Consider the following 12,928-nt stretch of genomic DNA (forward strand, 5'->3'; position numbering starts at 1 on the left):
GGAGTGACATAGCTTACATTGATGAAAAAGCACTTACACATCTTAACTTGTAATCTTTGCAAAAAAGGAAATGTTGATAGGCAGACAAGTCAGATAACTTATCACAAGACACATGGCTTGCCAGTTTGTGGCCAGACTACAGTTGAGACCTGATTACCAGGTACCAATATTATGAGACTAGTGTTAGAACTTCTGTTGTCCTTAGATTATTTATTGCTCATGCAGATCTGAAGAGAAGATGGTTTACGTTAGTTGTCTTATTAGTACAGCACATACTGTTTTTGTCTCTCGATTTTACACTTCTGTACTCCTATGGATATTCTAAGTCAGAAATCGTTAGGTGTTCTAAGTTTGAAATGGTCTCTGGGTATGTCAAGTATCAGTTGACATGATAAAGGAATATTAGAGCCGGCCGTGGTGGCACACGCCTTTAATGCCAGCACTCAGGAGGCAGAGGTAGGAGGATCACATGAGTTCGAGGCCAGCCTGAGACTCCATAGTGAACCCCAGGTCGGCCTGGGCCAGAGAGGGACCCTACCTGGAAACAAAGAGAGTCCTATGCGGCTTCACTGTGAGCACTCACCTGCGCGTGTGTTTGTGATTACAGCTTAGTTCAGTGGCTGAAACACAGTCGGAAAGAATACTGCGAGCTGTGCAAGCACAGGTTTGCCTTCACTCCAAGTAAGTTCTCCGAGCGCTGCCTGCCCCTGTGCCTTTGGGTGTATTTCTGCCAGAAAAAGGCCCCCCCCCCCTTTTGGTGTTTTGAGATAGGATCTTACTCTGTCTTGCCCAGGCCTTCACTTTGTAGTCCCACACTGGCCTCCAGCTCATAGCAATCCTCCTGCCTCTGCCTCACAAGTGCTGGGATTAAAGGTGTGTGCCACCACTCCCAGCACTAGCTAATGTTTTATTTTTTTTTACTTATTTGCAATCAGAGTTCGACAGGATGAATGGCTAAGCCAGGGCCTCCAGCCGGTGCAAGCGAACTCTAGACACGTGTGCCACTTTGTGCATCTGGCTTTTTGTGGGTATGGGGAAGTGACCTTGGGTCGCGAGGTTTTGGAGGCAGAAGCCTTAACTGCTAAGCCATCTCTCTAGCTCTGGGAGAAAAAATTTAAAACTCACATGCAAACATGTTTTGAAGGGTACATTTATTCTCTCCTCCCCCAATTATAGAGAGCTTCAAATATGTACGCAGGTGTCGTGAGCTCACAGAGGAGCCACCCCTCACCTGCTGTTCAGCTCATAGCCTATCTCATCTCATCCATGCTTCATCTGTGTGCCTCTTTTATTTTTTGTCAGTTCTTTTTAAAAACAATCTTACTTGAAATTTCCTCTGTACCTTTTCATTGTGTATCACTTGAAAAAAAAAATGAGTTGTTGTTTTTTGAAAAACACTGATTTATTTATCATGTAAGAGACAGAGCATCCCTGGCTGCTATACAGCAGACAGTACAGTTAAGAAACAGTGGTGTAGCCGGCCGTGGGGAGCAGCGGACGAGCACAGCACTTGCCAGCTGTATTGTCGTTAAGTCCTGCTTTAAGTTTTATTTACTTTTACTTATTTATTTTTGTTTTTAAAAGTAATGCCTCTCTCTAGCCCATGCTGACCTGGAATTCACTGTTCACTCAGGCTGGCCTCGAACTCACGGTGACCCTCTTACCTTTGCCTCCCAAGTGCTGGGATTAAAAGGCGTGTGCCATCATGCTCAGCTTGAATTTATTTTTTTATTTATGTATTTGAGAGAGAGAAAAAGAATGGGTGTGCCAGGGCCTTCAGCCACTGTAAATGAACTCGAGACACATATGCCACCTTGTGCATCTGGCTTATGTGGGACCTAGGGAATTGAATCTAGGTCCCTTAGTTTTGCAGGCAAGTGATAAGCTGTGTCTCTGGCCCAAGGTTTTTTTTTTTTTTTTTAAACACGTTAGTTGATGTTTTGATTATATTAGAATGTAGTAGTATTCAAATTTGAATTATCTTTTGAGTTAAAATTGTGTAGAATAGGAAAATAATAGTAAAGACAAAGTTTTAAATCACCTTTTTTTCATGTGATGTTTAAAAAAATTTTTACTTGCCTATGTGTTTTGGGAGCACCAGAGTTTCTTGCTATGGTAAACAGATACATTTTTGCTACTTTTTTTGTCTGGCTTTATGTGGGTGACTAGAGGATTAAACCCAGTTTTATAAGCAAGTACCTTTAACCGTTGAACCATATCTGTAACCTCCAAGAGACTTTAAAATTTTTTTTAAATTAATTTACTTGAGAGAAAGACAATGGGCACCTCAAGGCTCCTGTCACCATAAACCAACTCTAGATGCGTGTTCCATTTGTGCATCTGGCTTTGCAAGGAAGTGCCTTTAACCGCTAAGCCATCTCACTAGCTCATGAGACTATTTATAAACAGCTTCCTTAAATATAGACAATGTACACAATAAACCATGGTCATTCCCACCCCTACCCCAGTTCCTTCCCTGTCAAATCCATGTTCCATTGAATCCTTCCTTCCTTTATGGATGCCATCATCTTTTCCTCCTCTTATGATGGTCTTGTGTAGGTAGTGTCAGGCACTGTGAGGTCATGGATATCCAGGCCATTTTGTGTCTGGAGGAGCACGTTGTAAGGAGTCCTGCCCTTCCTTTGGCTCTTACATTCTTTCCGCCACCTCTTCCACAATGGACCCTGAGCCTTGGAAGGTGTGATAGAGATGTCTCAGTGCTGAACACTCTTCTGTCACTTCTCAGCACCATGGTGCCTTCTGAGTCATCTCAAGGTCACTGCCATCTGAAAAGAGAAGCTTCTCTACCAAAAGTGAGAGTAGCACTAGTAGATGAGTATGAACATTTAAAAAAGGGCCTTAGGGGCTGGAGAGATGGCTTAGCCATTAAGGCGTTTGCCTGCAAAGCCAAAGGATCCTGGTGTGACTCTCCAGAACCCACGTAAGCCAGATGCACAAGTGTCCTTTGCCCCTGCCTGTCATGGTTATTCATTCATAAGTTTATTCATGAGGGAGGAGAGAGAACGGGTGCGCCAGCGCCTCTAGAGCTTGTCAAGGCTGAGGTCCCACAGGGTTCCTGCTACTTCGCTAGCTCTCTTTAAGATTTGTTTTTGCAGTTATGGAGATTGAACCTGGCGTCTCCCATATGCTGGGCAAGTACTCTACTACTGGCCTCTCCCCAGCTCCATCGCAGTGTTTTTTCTTTCTTTCTTTTTTAAAATTTTTTTTTGTTCATTTTTTTTTATTTAGTTGACAGCAACAGAGAAGAGGCAGAGAGAGAGAATGGGCGTGCCAGGGCCTCCAGCCACTGCAAACGAACTCCAGACGCATGCGCCCCCTTGTGCATCTGGCTAACGTGGGTCCTGGGGAATTGAACCATGATCCTTGGGCTTTCAGTCAAACGACTTAACCACTAAGCCATCTCTCCAGCCCTGGGGAGTTCTTTCTTGATGACATGCCATGAGTTCCACTTTTATTTTTATTTTCTTTTTTAAGATTTTATTTTTATTTATTTATTAGAGACAAGAGAGAAGGGTGGGGGAGAAAGTGAGAATGGGTGCGCCAGGGTCTCTAGCCACTGCAAACAAACTCCAGCTGCATATGCCACCATGTGCATCTGGCTTAAGTGGGACCCGGAGATTTGAACTGCGGTCCTTAGGCTTTGCAGGCATGCACCTTAACTGCTAAGCCATCTCTCCAGGCTTTTTAATTTTTTTTTAAAGTAGAGTTTCACTCTAGCCCAGGCTGACCTGGAATTCACTATGTAGTCTCATGGTGGCCTTGAACTCACAGTGATCCTCCTGACTGTGCCTCCTGAGTGCTAGGATTAAAGGTGAGCACCACCATGCCCAGTGAGCTACACCTTCTCCTTGTTCCTTTACCTGATTTTTTTGTTTTTGGTTTTTCGAGGTATGGTCTCACTCTGGCCCAGGCTGACCTGGAATTCACTATGGAGTCTCAGGGTGGCCTCAAACTCATGGGGATCCTCCTACCTTTGCAGGAATCATGTTGTTTAGAGGTTAAGCATGTGTAGTGTAGTTGTTTAATAACATTGCTTGAGCTCATGGCTAAGAGATTTCTTTCTGTTGATGGCTTTTCCCTGGTCTTTCTTCATTGATTTCCCCATGTAAAAAATTTTTTTGTGTTTATTTTTTTATTTATTTTGAGAATGACAGAGAGATAAAGAGAGAGAATGGGCACATCAGGGCCTCTAGCCATTGCAAACGAACTCCAGATAGATGCATCTGACTAACGTGGGTCCTGGGGAATTGAGCCTCGAACTGGGATCCTTAGGCTTCACAGGCAAGCGCTTAACCACTAAGCCATCTCTCCAGCCCTTGATTTCCCCATTTTTAAGTGTGGTTTACCTTATAAGTTATTTTTTTTATATAAATATGGTGTTATTGTAATGATTTGGCTCAATTTTTTTTTTTTCAAGGTAGGGTCTCACTTAGCCCAGGCTGACCTGGAATTCACTATGTAGTCTTAGGGTTGCCTTGAACTCAGGCAATCCTCCTACCTCTGCCTCCCGAGTGCTGGGATTAAAGGCATGCGCCACCACGCCTGGCTGGTTCAATGTTTCAATAGGTAAAATATTTGAGTACCATATAGATGAGGCTGTGTGGTATGCCCATAGATGTTTAAACAGACTTTAAATGTAAAACTATGATACATCTACATGTCTGCTTGTACTTTATTTGAAGACCTTGATCTGTGTACTTCTTCCTTTATAGTTTATTCCCCAGATATGCCCTCTCGCCTTCCTATCCAAGACATATTTGCTGGACTGGTCACGAGTATTGGCACAGCGATACGATACTGGTTTCATTACACGCTTGTGGCCTTTGCATGGCTGGGAGTTGTTCCTCTCACCGCATGTGAGTATCCGCACCTCTCTCGGGATAACTTTACACTCTGTGTCGCTACTTGACAGAACAACAATGTCACCTCGCTGTTGGCATGCTGCCCACATTTTGATATTATAATGACATGCTAGCAAAATCTCACTTAGAAAACATAAACCTGCACTGAGGTTTTTGGGGTTGGTGGGTGTTGGTGCTGCGGTTTGAACCCAGGTCTCATGCATGCTGAGCATGGTGTCTCTCATTGAACTACATCTCAAGAATGAGTTTTTAAACAAATCCATTTTTTGAATGAATATGAGAAAGAAAAAGACAGTATGGAGAGGTTAATAATGACAGTTGATGAAAGAATTAAGAAAGTTAAAATGAAATCTTAACTAAAAGAAATGAATAATTTGTTTTTATTTATTTGAGAGCAACAGACAGAGAGAGAAAGAAAGAAGCAGATATATAGAGAGAATGGGTGCACCAGGGCCTCTAGCCTCTAGCCACTGCAGACAAACTCTGGACGCATGCAACCCCTTGTCCATCTGGCTGCCATGGGTTCTGGGGAATCGAGCCTTGAACCAGAGTCCTTAGGCTTTATAGGCAAGCACCTAACTGCTAAGCCATCTCCCCAGCCCAGAAATTAATAATTTTAAAAATATTTTTATTTTTCTGAGAGAGAGAATAGATGATCCATGCCAGGGCATTTAGCCACTGCAAACAAACTCCAGATGCATGTGCCACCTAGTGCACCTGCTTTATGTGAGTACTGAGGAATTGAACCTGGGTCCTTCAGCTTTGCAGGCAAGGAGCCTGTCTCCAGCCTGAAATTCATAATTTTTTAAAAATGCTTTTAAAATTTTGTTTATTTATTTGAGAGAGAGAAATAGGCAGAGAGAGAATGGGTGCGCCAGGGCCTCCAGGCACTGCAAACGAACTCCAGACACATGTGCCCCCTTGTGCATCTGGCTAATGTGGGTCCTGAGGAATCGAACCTGGGTTCTTTGGCTTTACAGGCAAGCGCCTTAACTGCTAAGCCATCTCTCCAGCCCCTGAAATTCATAATTTATTTCTTCCTTGAATATTTTCAATAGATATATATTTTTTGATATCTTTCACCTATCTCCACCCCTTTTTGAATACACAGATCTGATGGGAGGCTTGAATTTCAAACATATGAGGCTGTCAGCATTGGTCTATTTACCATTTCTTTTAGGTAGTCTTTCTTTTAAATGGTACATGGAATGTAGATGTGATGATCTCTGGAATTTAAAATACTCAATATTTTAAAAAAATTATTGACAACTTCTATAATTATAGACAATAAACCATAATTCCCTCCCCTTCCATACTTTCCCTTTTGTAAGTATCACAAGTTTTTTTTTGTTTTAATTAAAAATTTTTCTTTTTGTTTTTTGGGGTAGAGTCTTCATTCTAGCCCAAACTGACCTGGAATTCACCTTGTAGTCTCAGGGTGGCCTCAAACTCACGGCGATTCCATTACCTCTGCCTCCTGAGTGCTGGGATTAAAAGCGAGTGCCTCTGCAACAGGCTTCATAAATCCCAAAAGATTTTTAAAAACTAATATAATCAATATCTTTTTTCATTTTTTTTTATTAACAACTTCCATGATTGTAAACAATATCCCATGGCAATGCCCTCCCTCCTCCCACTTTCCCCTTTGAAACTCCATTCTGCATCATATCTCTCCCCCTTCTCAATCAGTCTCTCTTTTATTTTGATGTCATCTTTTCCTCCTCTTATGAGGGTCTTGTGTAGGTAGTGTCAGGCACCATGACGTCATGGATATCCAGGCCATTTTGTGTCTGGAGGAGCACATTGTAAGGAGTCCTACCCTTCCTTTGGCTCTTACATTCTTTCTGCCACCTCTTCTGCAGAGGACCCTGAGCCTTTGAAGGTGTGATAGAGATGTTTCAGTGCTGAGCACTCCTCTGTCACTTCTCAGCACCATGATGCCTTCTGGAGGCCCTGGTATACCCATTTTTTCTTTTATCTGCCCCTCTCTCGCAGTAGATAAACAATTTTTTAAAAAACTTTGAGGGCTGGAGGGATGGTTTAGCACTTAAGGTTTGATTCCCCAGGACCCACGTTAACCAGATGCACAAGGGGTCGCAAGTTCATTTGCGGTGGCTGGAGGCCCTGGCGCGCCCTTTCTTTCTCCCTCTTTCTCTTTCTTTGTCAAATAAATAAATAAAATAAAATATATTTAAAGATGTAGTATTTGAGACTCAGACACTCTTTGTGACTATGCCCTCGTGCCCTTTTTTGGTAGGCCGCATCTACAAGTGCTTGTTTACCGGCTCCGTGAGCTCACTGCTGACCCTGCCGCTGGACATGCTGTCAACGTGAGTGCTGAAGCCCCGTTTAAATGACACTGTTTGTGTGTTCACTCCTTCTGAGAACAGTGACCACTCTTCTCCTAACAGGATAGCTGCTACAGAAGTCACTGATGTGTACAAAATGTGCTTCTTTAAAATAGAATCATTGTAGGCCTGCAGAGATGACTTAGCAGTTAAGGCCTGCAAAGCCAAAGGATCCTGGTTTGATTCCCCAGGACCCACGTTAGCCAGATGCACAAGGGGGTGCATGCATCTGGAGTTTGTTTGCAATGGCTGGAGGCCCTGGCATGCCCATTCTCTCTGTCTCTCTGCCTCTTTCTCTTCCCTCAAATAAATAAATAATATAAAAAATAAAAATAATCATTGTAAAGGACCTTTTTGTAATGGTGGGATGACTCTTAAAAGTAAGCTATCATGCAGTTTAAGGTATATACTATTATGTTTATATGTTGATATTAGTTTTAAAATGGTTCTTGAGATTATTAGAATATATACATATATATGTATTTAAAGCTGAACGTGAGGGCTGGAGAGCTGGCTTAGTGGTTAAGTGCTTGCCTGTGAACCCTAAGGACCCCGGTTCGAGGCTCGATTCCCCAGCACCCACGTTAGCCAGGTACACGAGGGAGCACATGCATCTGGAGTTCATTTGCAGTGGCTGGAGGCCCTGGTGCGCCCATTCTCTCCCTCTCTGTCACTCTCAAATAAATGAATAAAAGTTTAGCCGGGTGTAGTGGCGCAAGCCTTTAATCCCAGCACTTGGGAGGCAGAGGTAGGAGGATCACTGTGAGTTTGAGATCAGCCTGGGCTGGAGAGAGTCCCTGCTTTAGACAAACCAGAATAAGGGGCTGGAGAGATGGCTCAGTTGTTGCCTACAAAGCGGAAGGACCCAGTTCAGTTCCCCAGGACCCACATAAAGTCAGATGCACAAAGTGGCACATGTTTCTGTTGTTCATTTGTAGTGACTAGAGGCCCTGGCACGCCCATTCTCTTTGATTCTTTTCCCCTCACTCCCCTCTCATTTATAAATAAATAAATAAATATTTATTTAAAAAGAACAAAAAGTTTACTATAGTTGTTTTCATTTACAAATATTTATTAATCTGGGGCTGGAGAGCTAGCTTAGCAGTTAAGGCACTTGCCTGTGAAGCCTAAGGACCCAGGTTCTATGCCCCAGTACTCATGTATGCCAGATGCACATGGTGTTCCTTTGTAGTGGCTGGAGGCCCTATTGGGCTCTTTCTGTCTCTCCTCCTCTCTCTCAAAAATGAAATACTTACTAATCTGTGTATCTGAGAGAGAGACACACTTTGGGCACACTAGGGCCTCTTGCTGCTGCAAACAGACTCCAGATGCATACACTGCTTTGTGCATCTGCTGTCTGGCTTTATGTGGGTATTAGGAAACGAACCTGGGCCAGCAGGCTTTGCAAGCCACCTCCTTTAACAGTTGAGCTGTACCCCAGTCCTCGTTGTTTTCTTAACCTGACTTGAAGCGTTCTGCTTGCTATACCTGTGTTGGTATGTTCCTCATTTTTTCTATTGCCTGAGTGGCATGTGCGCCACCTGAATTGCTTTTATCTCCTACTTAGTATCAGGAGAGGAATCAACATTCTCCCACCGCCACCACTAAAGTGTTCTATAGGTTGCCTGCTCTTATATCTCCTTACATACTGTGTAGGTTGTTTTCTTGCTTCACCTCTGCACATACCATTTCAGTTCCCTGTTGCTGCAGAATAAACCGCCTGAAGCCTAATAGAGTGAGGCCGCTCCCAGTGTATTTGCTTACAGTTGTGGGGTCAGAAGTGCGGCCTGGGCTCGGCTGAGCAGTGCATCTGTTGAGCTTGCTGGGTGTCACACATTTGTTTTATGAAGCCTGGTTGTCTAAGGTGATCGTCCCTCAGTGGCTTTGTGCTTTTCCACATGACTTTTCATCCTCCAGAAGGTCATTGGGGGCTTTTCCACAAGGGACAGCTTTATAAAACAGGGAGAGGGGAAGCTCACAGACCCTGTACTAGGCTCTGGTACTTGGGCAGCCTAGATTGAATACGTTAGAGAGGACTCTAGAGTTTGAAACTGCTAAAATCTATGTGAAGCAGTTAATTGTTTACCCAGGAAGAAATAGAGAATATTTCAGTTTGAACCCATCAACATTTTTCTTTCTGGTTTACAAGGTTCCTTAGCAAGCCAGGCATGGTGGCACCGCCTATAATCCTAGCACCTGGGAGGGAGAGGTGGCAGGATCACTGTGAGTTCAAGGCCACCCTGAGATTACATAGTGAGTTCTGGGTCAGCCTGGAGTAGAGTAAGACCGCATCTCAAAAAAGGCAGGGACGACAAATTAGATTCTTCACCAGCGGATGGTTGGTGTTCTCCCTTTGATTTGGGGATATTGTAGATAGTACCTCCGTAAGGACCGCACCATTCAGGTTTTGGTCTGTTAAGCTGAGACCTCCTGGGATGGCCTTAGATTTACTGCGCAGGAAGAAGTTATTATATAAAAATAGTGAGTTTGCTGGCAATGGTGGTGCCTGCCTTTAGTCCTGGCACTAGGGCAAAACAAGAATTTTTTGAGTTATTCTCAAGTTACTCTGAGATCAGAGATACTGAGGGATAAGCCTCTTCAGAAAGCACAAAAACAAGGGTCGTCAGAATTATGCACTTCATGTATTTTGCCTCTTGGACTTATTTAGGAGCCAAGGATGCATTTTTTTGTAGTTAGCATTAAATTTTTAAAAAATATTTGACTTAGAGGAGAGAGAAAAGCAGGTAGTGAGAATGGGTGCCCCAGGGCCTCCAGCCACTGCAAAGGAACTCCAGATGCGTGCACCACCTTGTACATCTGGCTTACATGGGTCCTGGAGATTCAAACCCACCTCCTTCGGTTTTGCCAGGTAAAGGCCTTAACTGCTAAGCCAGCCCTCCAGCCCTAAATTTTTCTTTCTCCTTTTTGTTTGTTTGTTTGTTTTGTTTTGAGGTAGGAGCTCACGCTAGCCCAGGTTGATTTGGAATTTATTTGCTATTTTTGTCAATCTGCTCTCAAACTCACAGAAATACTCTTACCTCCCCTGAGTGCTGGGATTATAGATATGTACCACCAAATCCTGGCAGAGGATTTTAAATTTGTGTTTTTTCCCAATATTTTGTTTTATTTATTTATTTGAGAGAGAGGGAATGAGAGAGGAAGAGGCAGACAGAGAGAAAAGGTATGCCAAAGCCTCCAGCCTTTAGCTTCTGCAAGCAAACTCCAGATGCATACGCCACCTTGTGTATCTGGCTTACTTGGGTCCTGGGGAATTGAGCCTGACTCCTTAGACTTCACAAGCAAGTGCCTTAACCACTAAGTCATCTCTTCAGCCCCAGATCTTGAGTTTTGCCTGTAAAATAAGGGTAAGGAGGGCTGGATGGAGGGCTTAACGGTTAAGGCATTTGCCTGCAAAGCCAAAGGACCCAGGTTCAATTCCCCAGAGCCCACATAGCCAGATGCACAAGGTGGCGCATGCGTCTCTTTGCAGAGGCTGGAGGCCCTGTGCGCCCATTCTCTCTCTCTGTCAACTAAATAAATATTTTAAGAAAATAAGGATAAGGAAATTGTTAGTTAAGAGTTGGGCAGGATTGTTGACTTTTAGTAAATTATGTAAATTTAACGTTTGTTGTTTGTTGAATATTTGTCTTATTTTTCTTGCTTGCTTTCATCCTGTTTCCTGGCCATGAGAAGAGGACAGGCTGCATAATTGATTGCTACCTGGTTCTGCTGCTACTTTGCCTACTTAATTAAAAATAATACACTGCATAAATGTGTAAAGGTGCTATTTGCCAGCTTATAATGGAGATAAAATTTCTGGGCCTGGAGTATAGCTTACTGGGTAAAGTGCTTATTATTTAAGCACTAAGGTCCTGAATTCAGATCCCCAGCACCCACTTAAAAGATAAGCATGATAGTGTGTACCTATGATCACAGCACTGAGTTGTGGAGAGAGGCTTGCTGAACTCTAGGTTCATTGTGAGATTCTGTCTCAAAAAATAACAGGGACTTACTGAAAAAAGACACCTGATGTCAAACTCTGACACCCATATACATGTGTATGTAGACATGCTTCCACACCCACGTGTGTGTGAACAGGTGCCCAACAGAGAAAGAAGTCATTGTAAGTAATAGTTTGAGAAAGATTAATTTTTCCCCTGAACTGAGATTAATTTTACTGGTTGGTTTTACAAGTGTTCTTTGGAGTTAATGATATGTAATTTTTTTAATAGGGAGAATTTGTTGGCAGATTGCTTGCAGGGTTGTTTCGTGGTGACCTGCACTCTGTGTGCGTTCATTAGCCTGGTGTGGCTGCGGGAGCAGATCGTCCATGGAGGAGCACCGATTTGGTTGGAGCATGCTGCCCCACCCTTCAATGCTGCTGGGCACCACCAAAATGAGGTAGTCATCTGTACCCCAAAATTAATCTTAGTTGGGCAGTACCTGAAAGTCATTGTCACTGTCAAGGATCCAAAGCCTTCTTGGCCTCATAAATGTGCTTGTGTCATTTCAGAGAAGTACAATGGGAGGGTTGACATATAAAAGAAATGTCAAAACAAAGCTATTATTTTGTTTTTTCAAGGTAGGGTTTCACTCTAGCTCATGCTGACCTGGAATTCACTATGTAGTCTCAGGGTGGTCTCGAACTCACGGCGATCCTCCTACCTCTGCCTCCCGAGTGCTGGGATTAAAGGCACGTGCCACCACACCTGGCTCTAAAAACTTTATTTATTTGAGAGAGAGAAAGAGGCAGAGAGAGGGGGAGAGAGAATGGGCGCACCAGGGCCTCCAGCCACTGCAAATGAACCCAGACAAATGCACCCCCTTGTGCAGCTGGCTAAAGTGGGTCCTGGGGAATCAAACCTGGGTCCTTTGACTTTGCAGGCAAACACCTTAACCTCTAAGCCATCTCTCCAGCCTCTTTTTTTCCCCAAGGTAGGGTCTCGCTCTTGCCCAGGCTGATCTGGAATTAACTGTGTAGTCTCAGGCTGGCCTTGAACTCACGGCAGTCCTCCTACTTCTGCCTGGGATTAAAGGCGTGCGCTACCGCGCCTGGCTGATTTTATTTTTGATGGCATACTGAGATGCGAGAATATTTGACAGAGGTGTTAAGGAGACAAGGAGGCTATTAAAAATGGTTTTAGTATTTTGCCTGCTGAAAAATTAGGGAATAAGAATGTCACAAATTTATTACTGCCTAAAATAACCATTTATACTTCATGAGGTAGGATCCTGTGCAGTTTCAGCTTGTGGGTGGATTTCATTGGTCTTCCTTTTTTGGTCTAAGCAGTGCTTTTCCTTTGAGGTGCATGCTTGCTGAAACAGTCACACTCCCCAGCCCTCATCCTCGTGCTGGCCGTGAGCTCAGCCTCATCTGTGCTAGGCACACCTACTGTAGTCCCAGTCTTCTCTTTCTCTTGACACAAGCTCTTACTGTGTAGGTCCAGACACCTTGAACTCACAGCCCTTCTCCCAGTGTCTCAAGAGTGCTGGGATTACAGGGGTGACCACTATGCTTACCCAGACAATTATCAAAAAATACATTCCATCATTCTTGTTTTTATTTTATTTATTTATTTTGGTTTTCCGAGGTAGGCTCTCACTCTAGCTCAGGCTGACCTGGAATTCACTCTTGAGTCTCAGGGTGGCCTCGAACTCACGGTGATCCTCCTACCTCTGCCTCCCGAGTGCTGGGAT

The 12,928-nt window shown here is 43.7% G+C and overlaps 1 protein-coding gene across 2 annotated transcripts in view; it reads left to right on the forward strand.

The window, feature by feature from the left end:
• Marchf6 (membrane associated ring-CH-type finger 6) overlaps positions 1-12,928 on the forward strand; it is a 68,233-nt gene that overhangs the window by 20,673 nt on the left and 34,632 nt on the right. For both annotated transcript variants that reach the window (XM_045139152.1, XM_045139153.1), the window contains exons 3-6: positions 608-681; positions 4,734-4,877; positions 7,141-7,213; positions 11,464-11,632. In XM_045139152.1, the coding sequence (XP_044995087.1) occupies positions 608-681; positions 4,734-4,877; positions 7,141-7,213; positions 11,464-11,632 (460 nt within the window). The remainder of the gene's footprint in view (positions 1-607; positions 682-4,733; positions 4,878-7,140; positions 7,214-11,463; positions 11,633-12,928) is intronic.

The sequence above is a fragment of the Jaculus jaculus genome, chromosome 21 (assembly GCF_020740685.1).
Source record: "Jaculus jaculus isolate mJacJac1 chromosome 21, mJacJac1.mat.Y.cur, whole genome shotgun sequence".
Classification (NCBI taxonomy): Eukaryota; Metazoa; Chordata; class Mammalia; order Rodentia; family Dipodidae; genus Jaculus; species Jaculus jaculus.